Source organism: Tasmannia lanceolata, unplaced genomic scaffold, assembly GCF_043159265.1.
Source record: "Tasmannia lanceolata isolate RefF3 unplaced genomic scaffold, GAP_Taslan_0.1 ptg000015l, whole genome shotgun sequence".
In the NCBI taxonomy this organism is placed as follows: Eukaryota; Viridiplantae; Streptophyta; class Magnoliopsida; order Canellales; family Winteraceae; genus Tasmannia; species Tasmannia lanceolata.
In genome coordinates, this window is record NW_027518692.1 from 15,143,220 (window position 1) to 15,168,777 (window position 25,558).

At 38.6% G+C, this 25,558-nt stretch overlaps 1 protein-coding gene across 3 annotated transcripts in view; it reads left to right on the top strand.

The window, feature by feature from the left end:
• The window catches only part of LOC143892728 (ARM repeat superfamily protein), a 52,987-nt gene that overhangs the window by 3,454 nt on the left and 23,975 nt on the right, over nt 1-25,558 (top strand). For 2 of the 3 annotated variants that reach the window (XM_077397579.1, XM_077397581.1), the window contains exons 3-5: nt 2,242-2,464; nt 8,941-9,022; nt 18,034-18,253. In XM_077397579.1, the coding sequence (XP_077253694.1) occupies nt 2,242-2,464; nt 8,941-9,022; nt 18,034-18,253 (525 nt within the window). The remainder of the gene's footprint in view (nt 1-2,241; nt 2,465-8,940; nt 9,023-18,033; nt 18,254-25,558) is intronic. The other variant, XM_077397580.1, reaches the window with a different exon arrangement.

Genomic DNA, 25,558 nt, shown 5'->3' on the forward strand with positions numbered 1-25,558 from the left:
TTTGCTGTACAGGATCACTTTGAATAAAAAATTTTGGGTAGCGGATATGGTTAGGTGGGTCAATATTAAGGTTGATTGGACGTGGCGTTGTTTTAAAGAACAAGAAACCTGTTTCTTTGATTTTGTGAATAAACTGGAGCGGATTCACATGTTGAGGCCCAAGACGATAGAAGATGTTGGATCTGGGCTTCGTATGACAGGTTATCCACCATTTCCTTGTTCTGGCATTTGCATTCGATGACAGGCCCTGGCACCCTAGAAGTTTGGCTTGGCTTGGTTTCGCTCCTCCTAGGGTGGTGTCATTTATGTGGATTGCTATGTCTGATAGCATCAACACGATTGGCATCCTAAAGAATAGAAAATTCTGTTGACATGCTAAAGAAAAAAGTTCTGTCTGGCCAATTGATATATAATGTGCAAAACTGACGAGGAATCAATTAATCTTTTATTTATTCACTGTGATGTCGCTCGTGCTGCTTGCTGCACCATCATCTCAGTCTTCAAAGTTGACCGGGTGTTTCAAGCAAGCTGTTCTTCCACTGGAAGATCAACAAGTTTGGGAACAAAGGTAAGGTAATGTGGTCCATCGCTCCCTTTACGATTGTTTTGAGATTCTGGAACGAAAAAAGTAGAAGTTTCGAAGAAAAAGAAGTTCAGATGGATGCCCTCATCACTTCCACTCGGTTGGATACTGTCCGTTGGGCAATAGCTGCGCACCCCAATTGCTGCTATTCTGTTTCAGATACATGAAGACACTGAAAAGAGGTGACAATAGACAGATCCTGTAGGAGCAAGCCTTTACCCAAATGGAAGCCAATGCCATATAACTTGGTAAAGCCAAGCCCTACCCATGATACGGTTTCCGTTGAGTTCTCCCAGTTGCCTGTTCTGTTTGCTCCACCTCTTTACTTGATTGCGTAGTAGTTTGCTCCTCCGTAACCCTAGTGCGCTTAGTCCCGGTCTATTTCATTTTGTCTCTTTCCATTTGCTTGGTCCTTGGTGAGGATGATGATCATGTCTCGGAGGGATGAGGAATTGTTGAAGTTCTTTTGATTTTTTTTTGTGCATTAAAATACACTCAATCCACTCATCCCCCTTTTTAATCATATCGACCCAGATATGCCCCCTATCCTTTAAAACGAAGTGGAACTCTCATCTTGATTTGGCATATTGATTAAAGCCTTTTCTAGGCATGCCCCCCCCCTCCCCCCCCGGGATTCTCAAAATTAATTTTGACAGTTCTAGTCTCGGTAATCCTGGACCTTCTGGGATTGGTAGTCTTCTCAGAGATGAGGCAGGAGTCACGTTGTTGGCCTTTTCAGGCCCCATTGGTTTGGCGGATTCTAATGAGGTAGAAACCAGGGCTGCTTTGCAAGGCATCGGGCAGGCAGAGTCTATTGACTTGGCCAAGCTTATAGTGGAAGGAGAGTCGCTTAACGTCATCGGATGGCGTCAATGTAAAAAGCCGGCTCCCTGGAGATTTGGGAGTTGGATGGATGAAACTAGGGATCGCATTGGAGGGGCGAATGGAAATTTCCAGCATGTAAAATGATCGGCAAATGAGGAGGCAGATAAGCTTGCCAGGGAAGGAGCTGGGAAGCAAGCGCTGGAGCTATACGATTTTCTCTCTCCTTGATGCTCTTATAGTTGTTTTGTTCTTGTTGTTTTTGCTTTTTCCCTCTAGTCGCCCTTCTCGGTCGGCTTTGTATATTCGTTTCCTCTTTTAATGATATATTACCATTCAAAAAAAGAAAAGAGCCTTTTCTAGGCATATCGTGACTGCCGGTTTGAGCTAGGCTGAAATCAAAGTCGATATCTCTTGTACTCATGCCCCCCCGCTCTGCAAATACTATGCCTGATGAGCTTTCTAAGCTGAGGGCGGATCGATCTGGAATTTTTATTTTATTTGTGAATTGTGAGTCTTACCCCATTGGGTAGGAGTTGTTTCTCTTTTGGGCAGTTCTGCGCTATCTTGGCCTTGGGCGTTTGTCTTTGCTTTCTTTATAATATTTAATCTTTTCAAATAAAATAAAAATGGGGAAAATTACTAGATGATATGGCTTTGTTTGAGGCCCGTGAGTTGCTTCATATTGTGTATGACACAAACAATGTTGAACAAGTGGTCCTAAAATCTATAGATTCTCAGCTTGTCAAGAATGTGATATCAGATCTTAAATACTTTATTTATATAGCACATAATTTGCGTTCCACTAATCTGGTTGAAACTGCTTCCTGTTGCAGTCATTGAAGTTACATGGTTCAAAGCACCGCAAACAAGTTTTGGTGCTTCTTAACTGGCTTTTTCAAGATGAACTTCTTTTCCAACCTATTTCAAGTAATCTTATAGAAGTTCTCATGAGAAAGGAGGACAACTATATTGCCCTTGGCTGGTGCACTTTAATACGTGACCTTGTAGATCACGAGTTAGCCACGAATCAACTTTCAGATGCAGGTAATACCACAGGTGCCATTGCTTTCCCTCTCTAAAGACGTCATTTTATCTTCATGATGTTCAGATATTTATATCCACTGTTGAGATGCATCCATTTTCCTTCTGCAGTGAGTTTTAGCTGAGAGTGTGATAGACAAAGATTGTTAAATTGGATAATATCATCCCGATCCATGTCCACAAGCACACTTTGTTTTATCTGCTACTTTTGTTTAATTAGATCTATTTCTTATTAAAATCTTTTTGCTTCTGTAAAATCAACTTTTGGTTTCTTGAATTAACCATTCGTTATATACTTTTTGTTTTTTAATTAACCATTCCTTATATACTTTTGGTTTCTTGAATTAACCATTCCTTATACAGTTATACCTTGCATTAATAATATTCAGCCATGATTAGATGCGGTATTTCTTGATATTCTATCTATTGCGGTATCCTTTTTTCTTCTACTTGGTTATGTTATGATGCACTATCACTTATGTAACATTTGTTTAATGAAGCTAGTAAAGTAGTAACCAATTACTCTTCCCAACAATATCCCTCATAGACTTCATTTCTCATTTCACGGGAAAATCAATTGACTTCCCGTGATAGCGCATGTGCGTGTCGTGGTGCCATGGAGAGCCATGCTAGACCCAAGGATAAAGAGCATTTTGCCAGCTAGCTGACAATTGAGGGGGCATCAAAGGTACTTGGTCAGGGTCCAGAGGGGTACGATTGGTTGCTTCATCTCCTTTGACCCAATCAAGGTTTCGAGTTTCAATTTCGGTATACGTTTCGTTCGTGACGGACATGGTAACATATTGGTTTCAGATAGAAATCTCGGTGGAAATCCTTTATAATCACTGAAACATATGGAAACCATTACCATTACAAATTGCAAACATATGAAATTTCTCTCGCATATATGGTTGCTGTAGCCACGCAAACTCGAAATGGAATGGAGTTTCCCCCAAGAATTCATCCTAGTGCACAAGAGAATAGGGCAGTGGTCGGTTATTGTCTTGGGCAATGTGATCTGGCAAGTGTTAGGGAATTGATCTAACCATGCCTGATAAACAAGGAATCGTTCCAGTTTGTTTTTACTATGATTAATTGTTTCTACTATGATTAATCCTCGACCAAGTTTATCTTGCCCTGGTCACCAATAAATCATCCACGGCCTGCTTGTCGATGAAGTCCAAAAAGGCTAGCATGCTGGAAGAAATCCTTGTGCAACTACCACAATCTTCTAAGAAGCTGGTGACATTCAAGTCACCCCCAACACACGAAGGGTAATGTCATTTAGCTTTAATAGCATCTAGCTTCGCGCCTTCGCCTAGAGAATGTTACGATCTGCTATAGAATTTGGACCATAGACGACGAAGAATACCCAAAAGGATCCTTAAGTTTTCATCCTAATTAGCTCAAAAAATAGAACCTAGGACTTCGTCTTCCAATTCCAGCTGGTATGCCACTACAAACCCACCTGTAGCCCCAGTCGAATCGAGTCTTGCAAAACAGAAGCTGGGTTTGCACACCAGTTCTCTGTTCAAGGATCTATTGACCTCCTTTACTTTCATTTCTTCTTCTTCTTCTTTTTGAATGGTGCCTTTACTTTCGTTTCTTGAAGATAGAAGATATTTAGGTTTATTGATCCACATCATTTATTTGACATGTGCCATCCTTTCTGGGGATCCCCAGCTCTGCACATTCCAATAGAAGACCTTCATAGAATAACAACTGAGTTCCACCCTCGACGCGCCTCTTTCCTCCTATTCTAGCTTTAGAGTTCCCACTCCTGCTAGACCATTCTCATAGTTCATGTTCGATTTGAGTCTGACCATCTCCTTGATAAGTCTTCTAGCTCTTTCACCTATTGCCTGGTCTAGAGGGTCTTTCCTTTTTTTCTCCTAGATTTTTGCCTTGTAAAACAGTCGTAATGACCCCAAATTTCGACAGGTCGCTACGAGCAAGAAAAACTGCTAAAACCAACATGATTTTTTTTAAAACCATTCAAATTACTAATATGCCCACATAAAACTTACTCCAAATCTTAAAGATAATCCATTAACATCAGTTCATACTCAAAAGTTTGAAATAAAAAGATGCAAACAATTCAAAGTCCCAAAAATCAAAATGCTTCTTCTTTAAAGAACTAAACAAAGGAGATTGACGAGGCTCGTCATCTTCACCACCGATTTGCTTTTACACCCACCCATGATTTAAACTTACTCCAAATCTAAAAGATAATCCATTTACATCAGTTCATACTCAAAAGTTTGAAATAAAAAGATGCAAACAATTCAAAGTCCCAAGAATCAAAATGCTTCTTCTGTAAAGAACTAAACAAAGGAGATTGACGAGGCTCGTCATCTTCACCACCGATTTGCTTTTACACCCGCCCATGATTTAGATTTCTTCGTTAGCAAACGCTCCTCCATCCACCTTCTCAAACCTTGATGATGGAATTGAGTTAGAACAACAGGATCATATAGAGACTTGAGCAAGTATCAGAAATCAATTAAATGAGACAGATCCAGAAAGATATGTATTAGTTGGACTAAAATCTAATATGAGTCATGAAACAAAACTAATAGGATCAGGCAGTAAAAATAGAACCATGTTGTGAAAACTAAACGTTTGCAGTCGAATAGTTTATTGTCTGGATTTATTTTAAGTGTTTTAATTATCCCAAGGCACTCCGGCTCCCATTTAGCTTGTTACCTTGACCTGCACGCTCGGTTCTATGAGGATTTATTACGACAGATCCTACCGCTTGGGGACTCACAGTGTTCATAGGATTCCAGCATCAACAAGGGGTTGCACATTACTCCCATGTCGTATCGGGGATAATTCTATGGCTCCCCATCACCCTTCCCCATTAGAGATTTCATTTCTTCCTTTCTCCATTTCTCTTTTCCTTAGCATTTTCTTTCATATTTGATACAGACTTCAATTTCATTTTCCAGAATGTAATAACAGTTCATCGTTTTGAATCATGCTTTGACACTTTAATAGAGGGAAAAATACAGTTACACCCCCTCAACTTTTTGACATTTTCAACGATAACCCTGGCTTTTCGAAGTCATCAACGACACCCCCTTAGTTTTCAATAATGCTTGTTACGTGACGGGGTGGACGGGAACGAAGAAATTGTCAGGGGGTGTCTTTTATGAATTTTAAACTATAGAGTGAAAAGTCAGGGGGTCTACTTCATGGACGGTGAAAAGTCAGGGGGTGTTGTTAATGACTTTGAAAAGTCAAGGTTATCGTTGAAAATGTCAGAAAGTTGAGGGGGTGTATCTGTATTTTTCCCTTTAATAAAAATAACTGATAGATATTCAAAGTAAAACATATGAGAAAAATTTGATATTCAAAGTAAAACAGATGAAAGGAATTGGAATTTGCATTAGAAAAAGATAACATATTCTCATGTCCCTATCACTTTCATTGAATAACGATACAAGTTAAGTCTAACTATCACCTGCCTTGGCTTATGAATTTTACGGGTTTGAGAGTGGTCCTGATGCGAATGGAAGGGCAATGATCCTGTAGTCACATAATACGAATGAATAGAGTCAACTCCTAATAGTTTTTTTTTTTTGGGTTTCTTAATTACTTATTTTATCTCTAAGCGATGTTCCTAACATGATTCGAAAGCACACACACAGCAGCCCACAAATCTGGACTGATTTTCATCACAAAATGGGGCACATAAACAGTGCTAAATCTGGACTGTTTTGTGCTCCATTACGGTGTACAAAACACACCAAAAACCATTTATCATACACATATAACCAAGGAAGCAGGATTCTTCCCTGGGAGCCTTCGATTTCCGCTTTCGATTCCCGTTTCGATGCCCGCTTTCGATTCCCGCTCTGGCAACTTTGCATATAACTGTTGGAATGGCAAACCATACAAAAGTTTATGTTTTGATAAGCTTGTGAACATTCAAAATTTCATTTTTTAAATAACCATTCAACTGTTGGAATGCAAGACCATATGAAAATTTCATGTTTTGATAAACCAAATATACATAAATCTGATGGAAATTAAATTATACAAAATTTTCACTAATATAACTATACATATATATAAATCTGTTGGGTCAAAAACTATATAAAATTTTCATTTCCTATAACTATACATACATACATATACATACACACACACACACATATGAGAAAAGGGTTGCTGCTAACGTTAGCAGCTAGCTTAGCTACTAACGTTAGCATAAAACAAGGGTGGGGCCACATTGTTGGGGTGATCCTCAGCATTCATTTGAAAGGCCCCATCCGTGTGTACCAAAAATCAGCTTCATTGGATCATCATAGGATGTCCATTTGTAGGGGTGAAAATGGACAGATACTAACGTTAGCTACAACCCTTCTCTCTCTCTCTCTCTCTCTCTCTCTATATATATATATATATATATATATATATATATATATATAGAGAGAGAGAGAGAGAGAGAGAGAGAGAGAGAGAGAGAGAGAGAGAGAGAGAGAGAGATCAAAAACTCTATAAAATTCCATTTACAAAACATACATATATATTTCATTTCAAAAAAAAAAAAAACATACATATATAGATCTGTTAGATCTAAAACTACATAAAATTTTCACTTACAAACTATACATATATAGATCTGCTATATCTTAAACTATATAAAGTTTTCATTTATATAAACTATATGTATATAGTTCTGATGATATTGAAAACCATGCACAATTTCAATTTTGAAATCTCCCCCCCCCCCCCCCCCCACACACACACATATATATATATATATATATATATAATTGCTAGAATTGAAAACTATACAAAAATTTCATTTTTTTTATAACTCTATGTGCATAGATCTATAGAGATAAAAGGCTATACAAACTTCCATTTTTAGATCCCTATGCATATAGATCTGATAAGGTTGGAGAGAAAAACACACACACACACAGATCATGGATGGTTATTTGATACATAGGAAGGGTAGGGTACTTCAATAATAGAGGAAGATACAAAAGGTTGAGTCTTCTCTCAAATGGCCACCACTCTTCCTTCTCTATTCTCTCTACTCTCTCTCTATCTCTCTTGGACGTGTGGGTGTGTTGGAATGAGAAGTGCTCGTTTTTATATAAAAAAAAGAATGTGAAGGGGAATGGTGGGCGTGTGGTTTTAGTTGGGAGGTGAAGGGTCATGTGTGGTTTCCATTGGGAGGCGAAGGGTCATGGAAGACAAGGTTCTTTGGAAAATTTGTTTACTGGCAGTCTGGTGGTCCATTTGGAATGAGCGTAACAAGAGAATCTTTAATAGAAAGGCAAAATCTCCTTATGGTCTATATTTGAAGATTATTGCCCTGGCTATTCTTTGGGCGAAATGTTCTCATCTTTTCTGTGCGGTTTCTGCCTATGATTTGTGGGAGGGTTGGCAGATCATATGCAATGAGCCGTCGTCCAAATCAAAGGTGATTCAAAAGCGGGCTCTTCCTCTCTTTGGTTTTTTCAAGCTTAATTTTGATGGTGCTTCTTTTGGGAATCTGGGTACAGCTGGAATTGGTGGTCTTCTTAGGAATGATAGAGGTGAAGTGGTTTGGGCTTTTTCCGGTCCAATCGGTATAAGTGATTCTTCTGAAGCGGAAGTAAAAGCGGCTTTTTCCGAAATATTACATTTAGATAATCTCATCCTGGACAAGGTGATAGTAGAAGGGGACTCGGCAAATGTGGTAAAGTGGCTTTCAGGTTCGGCTCCTCCGCCGTGGAGATTCCTTAGTGATCTCTGATTATGTTTCTGATTCGGCTGCAGTTTTCTCACATATTCGGAGATCGGCAAATGGCGAACCTGATTCCCTTGCCAAATTTGGGGTTAGCAGGGCTAGTTTAGAGTGGTTTGATTATCTCCCTCCGTAAATTGTATTTTCTTTTTCCTTTTCTTTGTATTTTGTGAACCTTCTCGGGTACTTCCTTCAATATATTAATATTTCAAAAAAAATAAAAAATTACCTTCGTATTGTACCATGCACATGCATCTAATGCTTGTTTGATATTTTTTTAATGGGTCCTTTAATGTTCATTGCAATGTACCTTTTGAGCTAATTTATTTATTACTATTTGTTCATGTGGTTTTTTTTTCTTGTTAGTGTCCTTACACAATGTAAAATATGACGGACCATCTGTTTTGCTTACATGTGTGGATTTTTAAATTATCATGGTAAGCAACTAAGCATTTCAGTCATGCCTTGTTTGATCTAAGATGGCATGTTGATTCAAATTTAATGGGACACTAGAACCCAAGACATCCCCTATTTGCAATTTCACCACAACCTTGTGTTTTAAATAATAAGTGCTTAATTCAAGGGAAGGACCTCAAACTCTTCTGTTAGATTTTGTTTGCCTGTTTACAATACATGCTAGTCTTTGGTGATATGGATACAATGGAAGCTTTCATCTCACACTTCCCAAATATAGTAAATCCTGTTTTTACTGCTTGCTTTACAATATTTCATTCAATGACAGGCAAGCAAGAAAAGCGCAACACTTTACTGAAGATTCTTTTCCAGTCGATTTCACATCTTTCATCCATTATGTGTAAAGGAAGGTACATGAACAAAGAACTTTACTCATGTTCATTTGCAAGATTTTTTTTTTGAAATTGCTATAGTGATCATAACATTGTTGTTGATTCATTGTAATTGTATTTACCTTTCAAGAAAAATGTGGAAATGTTGCATGTAATTGGCTATATTTTGTGTTCCTGTCTCATTATGATTTATGAGTTCTTCAATCATGAGCAATTCTCTAGCTTTTGGTGCATGACTTTCTGTAGGAATGGGGTAGTGTGCTTTAAGGAGTACTATTTTATTATGCTAGAACTGTTTCTCTTTGATACTATGTGTTCTTTATTTCATTTACATGGAAGCACCATTGGATTTATTGAATCGATGCACTGACTATTGGTGGTGATATTTTTCGCTCATGGTTTATATTTCTTTCTCAATTACTTATCGTATTTTATCTAGACTAGAGGTCTTTGAATTCGCTCATGATATATCTATTCCCCATTTCAGAGAGTTTTTCAATTTGGTGGTGATATTTTTTGCTCATGGTGTATACTTGGTTCTCAACAAATTATCTTGTTTGAGCTTGACTAGAGGTCTTTAAATTTCATTTAAGAGAGTTTATGATGTGATCCAACCATCCTTTTAGCTGTTAGATTTTGTTTTTTATGGGACGATTGAACACGTGTTATTTTTTTTTCTTTTAGGTACCATTTTGTTTGTTTTATTAGCATTTGTTTTAGCTTAGATATGGGGGATGTCCACATTAGCATATGACCACACCATATTGTTCTTCCACAGTCCACCTTCCCTCTTATATAACCTTTTTAGCCTTGACCCGCTTAATCCTACCTTTTACTATCCTTTATCCTAGCCCAATTACCCCCATTTAAACAAAACTAGATCATATAAATACTCCTTCAACTGCCGAAATGCTCGTGCAGCCCCCCTTTCTCTTTCTGTCTCTCTCCCTAAATCGATTCCTCTCACTCTTCCTTGTCACCTCATCGATCCTTCCCCTTCTTTTTCTTCTCTCCTTCCTTCCTCACTGCATCTTTCCCACTTCCCCTCACCTTCCACCGCCCATCTCACAATCTTCCTCCCTTCTTACATTCTTTCCTTTCACTCCCCTATCCTCTTTCTCCCTTTCTTCGGAGTCCCATCTCTTCCCCTTCCTTCCTTACCCTTCATGGTTGGGTTCATAAACCGCTTCCCCTTGGTTGGGTTCATAAACGTCCACATTCGGTTAGGTTCATAAACCGCTCCCCTTTTCTACCCTATCTTTCTTCTTTCTTGATCTTGATTGCCTTTTTTATCTTGAACTTTTCTTGATATTAATCTCTTTGTTGATCTTGATCTTGACCTCTTCCTTGATATTGATCTCCTTCTTATCTTGATCGTGATATCTTTTTGTTTTTGTTCTCCTTTATATTGATCTCTTTCTTGATCTTAATATTTTTCTTGACCTTGATGCTTCCTTTCTTTTTCTCTCCTTATTTTGGTTGAGATCAGCCCCCTTACCTCTTTACTTTAGCTATCTCTCTCCCCTCTCTTGGAGTCCACCAAAAGGAGGACGGTAGACGACACCCGAGGCTCAGTACGAATCCATTATTCATTTTCTTGTTTGTCTACCCATATTTCCTTTAGTTTTTTTTCCTCGGGCTTAACCCTAATCTTCCCCATCTTATTTCTCCATCTTCATACCCTAACCCCGTTAACCCCCATTAGCCTTGTAGCCTATTTGACTCCTTTTGGGGTCTAGTTAGATATTAGTTAGTAGATCTGATTTGTTCGAGAGATTTTTGTTGAGATCTGATTTCCTTTCTTACTTGTTTAATTTTCTTTTGGTTTGAAACTATTGTTGGAACTTTTACTTGGATGAGTTGAATTCTATCAATGAATTAATATTAAAGATCGTCTTAAAAAATTAATATTAAAGATCTTTATGAAAATTCTAACTGCTTTGATTGCTATGTGCTGTTTATTTCGATTTGGGAATGTAAGTTGCTATTAATCTAAATTAGAAACCAGTTTTATGCTCTTAAGTTCCCATAAAATGATTTGTGAATACTAGGTTCGTACCGGTTTCTCAACTAATTCACCCTTCTTTTTTAGTATACTTGGAGAATTTCTCAGCTAATTTCATTTAGGACTCATCGAAACTTCCTCAAAAGAATTTCGAAAATTCACCATATATTACAGATTACAAAAGGATCCCTCCTATTTTTTTCATTTGGACAAAGGTGTGCCCAATCCTTGGGGATTCTAAGTGCCTCTCATTTGCATCATTTTCATTGAAAATTTTGATTTTTCGTTTATAATTACTATTAAACATTCTTTAATTTTTCTTTATACCAAATGACTAAAAATCCCTTTACGAGTCTGTGTTTTTGAAAAAAAAAGCATAAGTTGTGTGCTGGGACAATAATTAAAAAAAAAATTGTGCAAATGTCTATATACCTCTGTGAAGAACTTTCAAGTTTCTTTAAAAACTTACACTTAGGGTGAGGGATGGACTATGAATGAAGGTTGTTAGAAATGGAGTTAGGGTTAGAGAGAGAGAGAGAGAGAGAGAGAGAGAGAGAGAGAGAGAGTCTCCACTAGGGAGCTCCTCATGTAAATGATGTATATATAGGCCCAAATAAGGCATCAAATGTACAAGGACTACAATATCCCTAATCAACATGTAATGCCTAATCTACCCTTATACATTATTCAACACTCCCTCAAGCTGGAGTGTATATACCAAGGAAGCAAGAATCTCTACTCAGAATGGGGAATCTCGATTCCCCGATTTTTGGGAATCCTGTTTCGGAAACTGGGAAACACGATTCCCACTCTATGAGAATTTCGATTCCCACTCTTCTTAGTATTTACATGTAAAGTCATTTAAGTACTTAAGATTTACATGTAACTAAGGGAATAACCCTCGTTTGAGTCTATTAAAAATAGTTTCAAGACCCAAATCTAAAAGGATAAAAAGTTAACTTTCCAATTCTAGCACAAAATTCGAAAAAATGGGTCGAATCAAAATCTTAACTTCCAAATGATGGGATGTTTTTCATTTTTAAAAATTCATAAATTCTATCATGTCCAAACATTATTAAATCACAAAAGTCCGGTAAAATAAATCTCATAATTTGGTTTCTAAATTTTTTTCTTCTTGCTAGTCGCCGGTCAACAGACTGGTCAACACAGGCATTTCAGTGATAGTGATTTTTCTTTAAGTAAATGTTGGATCTTTTAATAAAAAAGTATTTTTTAAATATTTGGTTCATATAATTGTTTTTTATATTTTTTTAATTTTTGTAAATATTTAACTATTAAAAAAAAAATCTCCGACCCTTCACGCTTTTCGCTTCCAACCTTCATGAGAGCCTCCGCTTTGGCAACCTTGGTATATAGTAGGGAACTCCAACTTGCTCTGTTTGGTTGCTGGATTTTTTTTTGGTTCTTGGGATTTTTGTGGAACAAAAACCTTCCTGGGAGATTGGTGGGAAAAAAAAACTCCTTGGAAGTATCCCGGTAAAATAAAAATCCCATGTTTGGTTGATCGGACTATGGTGGGAAAAAAAATGCTTTGTTTGGTTGCTTGAACTTGTTGGGAAGAAGGGATTATTTTGGTTCCTGGGAGTATTTTTTTTCCTTCCTGGGGTTTCGTGCGGGATTATTTTGGTCAGTGTTTAAAAACTCGTTGATTCGGCTCGGAACTCGGCCGAGTCGACGCGGTTTCGTGGTGACCGCGTCATGGAGTCACGGACTCGGCGAGTCCGAGCCATCTCGGTCGAGTTCAAGCTAAGTCAAACATGAAATCCGTCTTTTTCTCGATGTGATCTACTATGGGATCCATTTTTGCCCATCTTTGATTCCTCAAACCTCTAATCTTTTTGTATATTCCTTCTCTTAAGTATTAAAACAAAAGATCTATTCAAAAAATCATACCTGTAAGTTTGGGTGAATGTCGATTCCCATTCAACCAGGTCTTTGGTCTGCAAGTTCCATTTATGGTTTAACTCGTTTGTCAAACTAAGAAGAAGAAGCTGACCTAAAATGTATACTTTTGAAAAGCAAATTTCTTAATGGTTAAGAAATGTTTGAAATCCCAGCCGTTCGATTAGTTTTGTAAAACCCAGAATTCTATGGGCGGCAAATGACATTTCGAAGAGCACTGTTTTGTATTTGTCCTTCTATTACTTGAGAGTTGAGACAACCCTCTTTTGTATAAAAGAATAGTCCTAAATATATAACAATAGGCTGTCCCTAGAAAAAATAAGGGAAACGGCTGGAGGCATAAAGATTTCATCATGAGGTTGGTGTTGTCAACATCTGTTTTGTCAACATCATGAGGTTTTGTCTTTCTCGGAATGCCCACTAAATATTTGTTTACCCATAAAAAAAAAATTTATTTATAAAAAAGTGATGTAATGCCCATTCCATGGGATGATCCAAATTGTCCATTTGACATAGAGGGCTAGGATCATCCTGTAAAATATTTTTTGGGCACAGCCTATTAAGGTTGTGGCTCATCAAATGGACGGTTTGGATCTTTGGATCATCCTATGGTGTGTGTCCAGATTTTTTTCAAAAAGTGCAGTACTAGCCACACTAGGATAATCCGAACTGTCCATTTGATAGGTCACATATAGTCCAGAATTTTTTCAAAAATGTTCTACTGCCCATACCATAGGATGATCTAAACCGTCCATTTCAGGCTCTCAACCGCGTGAACTGCGTTCTTGGCCGCATCCGCGCCGAGTTGACTAGGTTTTTCTTTGGCCGCATTCCGCGTCAGATCCGCGTTTTTAAACACTGATTTTGGTTCTTGGGATTATTTTGGGCCCACCAACCAAATGTGGGTTTCCTGCGGAAATTCCACAAAAGTCCCAAGGATCAAAAAAATTCCGGCAACCAAACGTAGCATAAAGGTACAACAAAAAGTACAATAAGCTCATACACACGTCCAGCTTAGTATAACAATCCTCAAGCTGGTGTGACGAATACATAATGAAAGCGTAATAATAAAAGACAACGGCCACCATGAGAGTACAATCGTCGAGATCAGCAGCCACCAAAAAGGAATAGCTCCTCCCCTTGAAGCAGCACTACGGTGAGAGCGATATGAAAATGGCCCCCCCTTGAATGGGAACCTGGCGAATAAATATGCAAATCTCGAAGGATTGAACAGAGTCACCTCGGTAGGGAAATAGCAATGATCTATCGAGCAAAAAAGGGGTACACCAAAGGTGTGCACATGAGCAACAACGAAGCACCACGAGCGGTAACATCAACTAAGCACTACAACACCAATAGAAGAAGATAACTAGCGACGGGGAAAATATGGAGACAAGGTCGACGGGGAAACCTTCGCCTGGAGATAAGAAGAAAGGGGAGGAAACCAACGAACAATAAAAAAAAATGGAGACAAGGTCGACAGGGTAATCTTTGCCCGGAGATAAGAAGGGGGAGGAAACCAACCAACGATGGGGATACCATTGTCTGGAGACAAGGTCGACGGCATGAACTTCATCGCCTAAAGAGAAGAAGAAAATGATGGAGAAGATAACGAACCAACAATGGGGAAACCAACGTTTGGAGACAAGGTTAGACGGCATGAACATCGTTGCCTGAAGAGAGGCCAACGGGGAAACCGTCGCCTGAACAAAGACGACCAACGGAGGGGAAAATACCGGCCAGAAAGAAGGTCGACGGAAAACGAAGCCGTTGCCTATACAAAAAGCCGACCAACGATGGAGACACCATTTTCCGGAAAAGAAGGTCGACGGGAAACGAAGCCGTCGCCTGTAAAAGAGTCGACCAACGATGGGGACCTCATCATCCAGAAAGAAGGATAAGGTATAAAGCCGAACAAGACTGCGTAAAACTATGCCAAGAATATGCAAAGGAAACATCGAACATGGCGAAGAACATAAGGAGAACACGACGACAAGAATATAAAGGAATCACAACAACACCCCCTCGAGCGAGACTACATGAGCCCGAAGACAACAAGACAAGAAAAGACACAAGGAAGACGATGTCGATAACAACCACTAAGGGGACGAGCGAAGAACATAGAGAGAAGGCGATGACACTCTCCCTCAAGAAAAGACAACAAAGGAGGACAACCACTAGAAAAAGAACAACATAACTACACTCCCCCAAGAAGACAATACTAAGAAAAAGACAACACAGAGAACTTCATGAAAAAGACAACTCGAGAACTACAAAGACAACTCAAGAACCTCATGATAACACTCCCCCTCACATTGAAGGTCAAGTACCTTCAACTTGCAACAAAAAGAAGACATATAAGGCAACACACCTCTCTCAGACGTTTCATCTAACACTTGGTGTGCGTCTTGAAGAAGAAGACAAAGAACCAAAGACAAACAAGGCACTATACCGCTCTTCGATATTTGAGCAAACACGTGGTGTGCACCTTTGAAGAACAGCACAAAGGACATAAGATACAGTGGAAAGAAACAACATAACAACATAGATCCTGGGTTTACAATAGACAAAGAAAGAAGCTGTTAGTTTTTTTTTTTTTTTTGGTTGTTTTGAGATATACGGCTAAGGATAATGGATGTGTAGAGGGAGGGAGGGATGGTAGTCATACAAAAGGTTTTGAGTTAATCACAAAAAATGGAGTGAGAATGGTTAATTGCAGGGTTTTGTAATCGCAACGTGCGATTAACAATAGGGGTGCAACTCGGGTTGGGTCGGGTTGAGGCCAACCCGAACCCAACCGGAGAGGCCATTTATCCAACCCTAACCTGACCCGACTCTCAACCCGAAAAGGGTAAACCCAAACCCAACCCACATCAAATTAGTTCAACCTGAACCCAACCCGAGTTGCAATAATAAATAAAAAAATAGGAGAAAGAAACAATATGCAAAGCAGAAAAAAAGGAAAAAAAGACCTCTTCATGGCTATTGCTTCTCGCCTAGTGACCTTGGGAGGTCGTGGCTGCCGCTTCTTCTCGTGCAGTAGCCTTGGAAGGTTGCGTGCGACGCACGTAGAGGACGAGGCTTCATTAGGGGGGGGGATGAAAAGATAGTCTCTAAATGAGTTAAACCAACCGATTACATCTCTTCTTTTTTGCGACCATCATCTTCTTCATGAGAGGATGAGAGAGATAGAAAACCCTTATTTCAAATGAGAGCATGAGAGATATAGAAGACCCTTATTTCAGATGAGAGAGGATGAGAGATATATGAAACTCTTTATTTTAGATGAGAGAGAGAAAGCCCTTGTTTCAGATTAGAGAGAGAGAGCCTGTGTTTCAGATGAGCGAGAGAGAGAGAGAGAGAGAGAGAGAGAGAGAGAGAGAGAGAGAGAGAGAGAGAGAGAGAGAGAGAGAGAGAGAGAGAGAGAGAGAGAGAGAGAGAGAGAGACCTTTTGGATGCTGTGCAAGGACGGTTATGGATTAAGAAACATTGGCAATAGTGTCACTTCGTTCGCTGAAATGTAATGATGAAATGAAATGCAAGAAAATGAAATTTCAAATTCGCCCTAAATTAACCAAATTTTCACAAATGAAATCAAAATGAGGCTTGTGTCACCTGTTTGGCGTTGGAGGGCGTGCATGCCCTTGGCAAGTGTTCTGATTTCGAATCTCACAGAGGTTAATTCAAGCTGAAAATAAAGTTTGCCGCCACGTACAAGCATTGAAATTTGAATAAGCATCAGGTTTTGGTTCGGGTTGGGTTATGTGATGCTTAGCCCTAACCCAACACGAAATGAAATCGGGTTGGATTTTCTCAACCCGAACCCAACCTGAGTTTTGGGGTAGCCAACCCAACCCAAGTCAAAATCAGGTTGAACCAATCAGGTTCGGGTTGAGCCCGTCGGGTTCGGGTTGAGCCTGACCTAAGTTGCACCCCTAATTAACAACAACACTCAAGGATAGAGAATTGCATGATGCGATTAACAAGAAAGAGATAATCGCATGTTGCGATTAAGAGAGAAAGGAGGGCTAATCACATATTGCGACTAGGGAGGGGTGAAGAAATCACATGTTGCGATTAAGAAGGGGATTGTAATCGGAGGGGGAGAATATACAGAAAAAAGAGATGAAACAGGGTTTACCGGGAGAGAAACGACGGCACAGAAGATACCGAGAGATATTTTAGGGTTTTGAAACAAAAAACAGAGAAATAGGAGAGACAGAGAAAGAGATGATGGCATGGAGGGAGACAAACTCTTCTTCTTTCCTTCTTGAAGTATCATCCCTTTGGCTCTGATACCATGTTAGAAATGGAGTTAGGGTTAGAGAGAGGAAGAAGAAGAGTAGAGTTGATGGAGAGTCTCCACTTGGGAGCTCCTCATGTAGATGATATATATAGGCCCAAATAGGGCATCCAATGCACAATGACTACAACACCCCTAATCTACTTGTCATGCCTAATCTACCCTTATACATTATTCAACAAAGGTGTTCCTTGAAAGGTGATAGGTAGGAGCCTCATCCCTTATAGAGCGAGAGTTTCCAACTTACATGTGTGCGGGTGTGTCTTGGTTGAGAGAGAGAGAGAGAGAGAGAGAGAGAGAGAGAGAGAGAGAGAGAGAGAGAGAGAGAGAGAGAGAGAGAGAGGCATGTGCATGTGCGACTTTGGCTAGGCATGAGCATGAGTTATTAGTTTGCATTTGTTTAAATTTGTCAAAAGCTTATCTTGATGACATGTATGTAGATCCATACACAAAAAAATATTTGATAGCAACTGTTTTCATGGTCATGTTTCAAAGAATCAGATTTTTTTTGAATGATTTGTTATATTTTCAGTTGCTTCTTAGGGCTAATTTTGGGGAGTACTTGGCCTAGTCGCATTTTGAAGGATCTGTTTCCATGTGCTACTTTGGCTATGCATGAGTTAGTGGGTTGGATTTTATTTAAATTTCTTCAGAAGGTGATCTTGATGCTATTTATGTGGATCCACACAAAAAATATTTGATTGGAAACTGTTTTCATGGTCATGTTTCAGAGCATCAGATTTGTTATATTTTAAATTGCATAGCAGGGCTGATTTTTGTGAGTGCATTGGCATGTAGCATTTTGAAGGATGGATTTGAATTGCCGACCCGCCTTGCTGTGGCTGCTTCTGATTGCGCTTTAGCCCTCACTGAGGCATTGACACAAAAAGCACCCATTTCTGAGAAGGAAAGGAGCATAAATAGCAGATCTCCACAAGGCTCAGGGGAAATGGAAATGGAATTGTTGCTTTGGGATCATTTGGATGAACTTACATTTCTTGTGCAGAAACTCCAGGCTGTATGCTCTGAACTCAGCTGTTTTTTTTTTCCTTTTTTGTTTTTTTACCTTTTTCCAATTATGCTCTATATTTCTTTCTACCTCGTGCACTTCTCTTTATGTATTGTCAACCTCATGCCTTAAGTTTTTTGTCCCGCAATAAATTTTTCTTAGTCTCTCGTACATACATTTATCAGCAACAGTGAACTGCATTGAAATAAAGAAAACATAAGGCAAATCACCAGGCAGTATATTGCTGTTGAACAGGTCCAGCCTCACCGCTGAATAATGTCTGAATCAATCTCCCACACAATTTCTTTTAATGCAACATGGTAAATTTTATGCCCTTCAAGGCTGACCAGAATTTCAAAGATTCTATTGAAAATTTTTGTTTGAACCCGTAGAAGGCAGAGGCATGATTAAGCCTCATAATGAGTAAGGACATTAAGGACTAGTGTTCCACGTGTGCAACTGAGGCTGGTTTCCCTGAATCAATTCCAAAACCCGGGATCATCATCCACCCCATCACTATTGCCAAAATCAAGCCACAAATTGAAATTTGGAGAAATTATGGTTATTCTTTTTCTGGATTGCATACACGTTTTATAAAAAGATGTACAAACAAATGTAGAACTTCATACAGCGAATAACTAATCCCTGGAGCTTATAGATTTTGGGGCCGTTAGTTGTTTTCAAACTTATTTTAGCCGTAGAATTTTCATCTCTTAGTTTTAAAGCAGTTTTTCATCATTATAATGTAATCTGTATGATGTATGGGAAATAGAAACTTGATTTTTTTGAAGCTTCCATCTTTTTCAAATCAGTCTGTATGACCTCCAAATTTGTATGTTTCTTGCTCATTTGATGTGACGCTTCGTCTAAAATGTTTTAACTATCATCTGAGTTCGAAGTCCAGGCCGAAACCAGTCTTTCAACTGGCTCCACTTGCCTGCAGAGCATCTTACTGCAAACTCCAAACCAGAGTTGGTTCCAAAATAACTTGGATTAATGCTATTCTGTTACTTTGGCTTACGATCATCATTTGAATTCAACAGTGTATTCACGATTCTCAGTTGTATGATTACAAATAACTTTAGTGGAAACAGTGATTGTGTATGCATTTTGGATGCTTATTATCCAAATGATTGTTGTTAGGAAAGTAATTACTAGTTACGCTATTGTAATAGTAGTCTGGTGTTCAGTTATTGAGCAAGGGCGGAGACTAGTTACAAAATATACCCATTTTAAGTTTAAATTTGACAAAGTTGACCTCATGATTTTTCATCATATCATGCCAGTCAAGGAAATTTTCCACTGTGACGAAATCTAGGTAATTTTTTTTGGATGAAGCTTTATGAGAAAATCAGCCACGTCAAGCTTAACTCCGCTATCTCCTTCATCTTGGAAGAATCAATCTTTCAAACCTCTAAAACCAGGATCCTCCAAAGCGACTGAAGCACCCAACTCAATAGGATATGATCATGGTATGGGTGTAGGACACAACTCGGATACTTCTAATCCGATCCTGTTATAGTTCAGTGTTTTCTTTTGTATCAGATATGAATCCGTGTTTCGGATAAATATTCAATACAAATGTAGAGTTCTTTTCTTTCAAAGAAGAGAAGAGAGGGGGGGGGGGGTGCGCAGGGAAAAAACATTATATATATATATATATATATATATATATATATATATATATATTTTCTAATGGTAGCAATTCCATTCAATTCATTCAATAGAAGAGGAAGACCAAAATGGTGCACCCAAGATTACAAACAAAGCGGATAACATAAAGAAAAGGAAGAGAATAGGAGATGAAGGGAAACACGGATGGGGTGGGGGGAGGGGAATCAAACAACTCCATGCCCAACTTCTCCACACCATCTTTGGCAAGCCTATCCTCTAATCCATTACCAGATCTTCTGACGTGCTTGAACATTACAGACGACCCACTGACACGATCATAATTCTCATAAAAAAAGAAAGCAAACCTCCACGGGGGGACAATTGAGCCACAAAGCCACCGACCCACGGAAAAATCATCTATTTTCTTCACTGATCTATAAGGAAATCCCAAAAATCTAGAAGAGGGATGAAATGAAAGTAAATTGAAGAAACAAAAACCTAAAAAATGAAGGAAGAGGACAAAGGTGATTCATACAGGGATGCGACCCATTTGAAGGATGGTTTGATGATACATATTGACGCTGACGACTCATCCAGCCGGCCGTAAATTGCCGCGGGGTGCTCGGCAAAGGCACTGACCATCTGCCATAGATCGTAGTCCATGGATTGGCCCTTAACGAGGAGAGAGAGGTGGGGAGTCGTCTAGGGTTTTATGTTTTGGTACTGTGAAACGAGATTTTATATGGTGGCCGACCTTTACACGTAAAGGTCGGGGAGAGAAAACCTCCCCTTCCTTGATTTTTGATCCAAGAAAAGCCCCATTTTTTTTTTACTTTCCCTTTGATCACAAATCAAGGGTGGCAGGTTCTCTCTCTCTCTCTCTCTCTCTCTCTCTCTCTCTCTCTCTCCCCTTGTTACTACACGGTCGGCCAGCATATAATTTCTCCAATGAAACATACTTCTAAAATCTTAAGATTTTGGAACTTGAAACTGTTGAGTTGGTGCCCTAAAACCTAGTATATTTCGCATGTTAATCAATTTTCATGACAAATTTATGAGTACTAAAAGTTAAATATGTGTGACATGCTACTTGTTATTGACACGTGTTTGTCCTTAGGTAGCAAAGTAGGAAATCCATGCTCATGGATTCACAGATCCTAGGGAGCAAGGAGATATGGGATTCCGGTTCTTTGCAAACCTTAGTAGTTCCTACTTGGGGTTGAGGTTGGACACCTCCTCCTGTATACAACTAGCATCTATCTTGCCTACATGCACGAGATGTGAAGTGACTTATCTCAATCACTTGGGGAGTGGACCTTAAGCAAGATAGAATGGGTACGACAATGAGATTGCATACTGAACATGATCATATTAGAATAGCTTGTGGACAGGAGACAATTGAGCTATTCTACCAGACAGGACCTTTACATGTCCTTTGACATGAGGGGTCATATTGGTCTGTTGGCGAGTCTCATTTTTGGTCTATCAAACCACCAGAGGGTAGTACTGGAGTGTTGGACAAACCTTCGAGGTCAATAGTGATACCCAACATGGAATTCTCCACCTATTTTATAGGATAACATCTACGGTTTTGGTCAGAGCAGTAAGCCTAGAAAAATACTTGGCCAGGTGGATTTGATAAAGTGTATATCAAAAGGATTTCACAAAATAAGTTTTAAAATGGTTTTAGAAAATGCATTTGCGGGCCAACACTGCTTGACTGAAAGGTATACTGTAACGATCCGGATTTGGGGCAAATTTTTAGACATGATTTTTTTCCCAAATTCCCAAACCCGAATCGCTACCCCAAAAAGGGAAACAAGCTGACACACTACAAGAGGAACAAGATAAAACTCACCATATTAATTCCATGAGACTTAAAGTTACAAAACTAGAATTCTTGAAAATAAAAGAATCACCTACTACTACGGGATGTGACAGAATCGTCTTTCCCAACACCAACTCAAACTCAATGACTACGCTCCCCAATCCCATGATGTTGTTCTAGGTTTGTTCATCTGCAAAGGCTCTTTCCTCGCTTTTCTCAAAACCTGTAGAGGTATTGGGGTCAACAAACGCTGAGCAAAATCATTTAGTGGCTCGCATAGTAAGAGTTCACCAAAAATACAACTCGCATTATAACAGTTTTCTCATGATTAGTCATTGCAACAACAATAATATAAAAAGTGAAGCTAAATAAGAAACACGCTAAATAGTTATTCCAATTATGAAGTAATATGAAAAAAAAGATGCAAGTGCATGAATTCATCACAAATGCAGCCATTTATCCCCAGTGATCTTACGCCATTATCCCTTTTTTTTCTCATTTTACGGTGGCCTGTGGCCTAGCGGTGGCTTTGTAGCCTGGCCGTCAATCACTAACGATCAAGGATTCTCCACTTCCTAATGAAGTGTAATCCTTTATAGGATTTCCTTTGGGTCACCTTGTACGAGCCCACCTGAATATGCGTCACCAGCCCGAAGTCGTACGCTCTCAGTCGGGGTGGCTTTTGGTGCTATGCCCAAGGTTGGCTCCAAGGGGGGATAGAATAGTAATAGATCAGCCTAAGGAGTAGAAGCCAATCTTCTGGTATCCGGTAGTAGAGCCATACCTTCGGTAGTGAAGCTATACCTCCGGTAATAAAGCGGAGCGGGGCCAATTTCTCGTACTTGCTCAGTGTGCCCCCCTTTCGTCGAGTGCCCCGCCCGGTTCACTGGGCTGTTGGCCTACCAAGCACTTGCCCGCTGCTCCTGCCGCCCGCTTGGTGGGCGTAGCGCTCGTTATCCTTACTGTTCTCGCTGCTGGGGCCCCCTCCCATTGCTCTAGCCATAAGCTATGGCAGCTCCAGCTCGCTCCCTTTTTGGGCCTCCCTCCCAATATCACAATGCATGCAATCATGCTTTTTATATGTACCTCTTTCCCTCTTTACAATGAGGGCTTTTTGCCTCTCTTGCACCTGCATGGTTAGCTTTTAACAAGCTTCATTTATTTTCAACAATTTCAATTACGAGCACGATATCAACTTCAACAATATAATATCGTATGTAAGAGGCAACAAGAATCACACAAAAAACATAATTATAACGACGATTTCATTCTTGGAAACCATTAATATGAAAGTCACTATCACTTGCCTTATAATTTGAGTGTAGAATGAGACGTGAAGCTCTATGTATCAATCGGAAAGTAAACCTGTAAAGGGTACATGTGAAGTGTCAATTTAATTGGTTAAGGCTAAAATTTCTTCTCTAATTAAATTTGTTCATCTCAACCTTTTAGTTCTCACTTATTAAATCTATTTCAAATCTATCCCTACCCATACACCTACCTATAACCTCTTTCTTTAAAATATGCCTTTCGTAATCATATCCTATTTATGACCTTCTCCTTATAAAAACTCATCAAGGCTGAATTTTAAACCTAAGTGCTAATTTTCTTTTTAAAAACAATTGTTTATCATTATTTTAATACTTATAAATCCGATATTTTCGAAAACTATAATTACAATAATTATCTAACTCCTTTTAGGTGCTGATCTTAATAAAAATCAGCCCTTTAGGGTTTATATATTATTTATATTTACTATACCTTCTATGAAAAACAATATACGTGCATTATATAGCAAGTATATAAAAGGGTTTACATAAAATAACCCATAAAAACATTCGTACATGCTGATTTTTCGAAAATTAGCCCCTTAGGACTTAATTATATCATATTTATCATAGACATCACATACAACAACTTATATAAGTCATATAATTCATATTTAGTGGGATCTTTACAAATAACTCATAATTGCACTGTTTTGTGCTGATTTTAATGAAAAACAACCATGAAACTATATATAATACACTTAGGTATCATATCTTTCATTGAAAAACATCATACGTAATCTATACGATAATTGCTCGATGAAATCATAGAAAAACAACCACTGTTGTATGCTGATTTTGTGAGAAATCAATGGTAAAACCCTCTTTAAATCACACATATGGATTAAAACATCCGTAAACAAACCTTTCAATACTTTAAAGTTCACATAAGAAAAATAGGATTTCTATATTAAAAACCCTAAAAAGAAAAATCAAAACTCTTTTCTTGATCCAAAAGAAACCCAAAATCAACAAAAAACTACCACTAGAAGAACCCTATCTTGAACAATCAAGAACAAATAAAAGCAAAAACATCAAATTCGAACAAGAAATACGAAAAATAGGTTTTCCGGGCACTTACTCGAAGACGAAAAATCAGATCCGAGAAAAGCCCTTGATCTTCCTCTTCTTTTCTTTCTTTATCTCCTCTTTTCTTTTCTTTTCTCTCTCTTTCCTTCAATTTTAGGTGATTAAAAATAACCCTAGATGGGTTTATTTTTAAACTTAGCCTAGAGTTTTATTTTAAGAAGGATTCTAATTATTAAATTCCTTATCTAATACTAACTTAAGATGGTGTCAATATTGGGTTTCCTAGCTTATTCTTATATATTATTAGTATTTAGGTTATATTATGGTACTTTTACATTTATCTTTTTTTTTTTATAAATAAAACAACTTAAAAGTTGCTTAATAAGACAAAACTCGTAACTATGCCTAACCCTAACAGAAAAAGGGGTCATAACTTGCTCAAATTACGTTTGAATCGCTAAATCCTGGGTCCGTTGGATAGGTATTCAAAATACCGATCTGCCAGGACCAAAATGATGTTGAACGGACAATATTTGATGCCCCAAAAATGGGTTATACTAAAAGTGGCGAAAATAATCTATGATTGTCGATTTTTAAGATCGTTTAATCTAATGCGAGATGGAAATACACAAGAATCGTACAGATTGGGGATCGATCCAATATTTAATATACATATCCTACGGTCCAAAAACTCAAAATCGAAGATCTAGCCATTAATCTTTAATCGAAAGATCTACGGCCTAGATTTAATTAAAGAAATTAATTTTCCGGACCCTTGGTGGGGCCGGGTCTTTACATATACCGTGAGTGAGTTCAGAGGGTAGTTGATGTCCACCCCCCGTAGGACTCAACTCGGTAGATGTGGACTTGGAAGAAGGACTTGCACATTTATGTGATTAGGGGTATGATGATTTGACGGTTATCTTCAGGGTCACGTCTCGATGGAGGCCACTGACTCAATGCGATTGTAGCATTACGGAACAATAATCGCAGTGGGCCCACTTGTGGGTTCTGCAGGATCTATCATTGAATCCCTGCTACGATCCCCACTCACTACGCGATCGATCTATTAGATAGAGGCCCCGCATATATTTAGTTGCTTACACGAACTAGTTTCGTGGCATTGGATGCATTGAAAGGATATGCACAATGTATATAGTGTATATACACTATGAGATACATTGGGAATACCAAAATGGTTAAGTATCAACCATAAGGGTATTTTGGGAATATCATAAATTATATTTGGAGCTTTAATCTTATTTGGTAGGATTAGATTGCATTAATTTAATTGTGAAATAAATGAGAAATGCAATGGGAATTTGAATTGGATAAGTGGACCCACATGGGACGAATTTGGGTGGGACCCATTGCCACACGCCTTATGTGGTGTGCCATTATCAATTTGGAATTCAAATAATATTTAGAATATTATTGCTTGATTTGTTTTCTTAAATTAAAGCAACACATGATTTTTTTTTTTGAAAGGTAGACAGAGCAAATATATTAAAACGG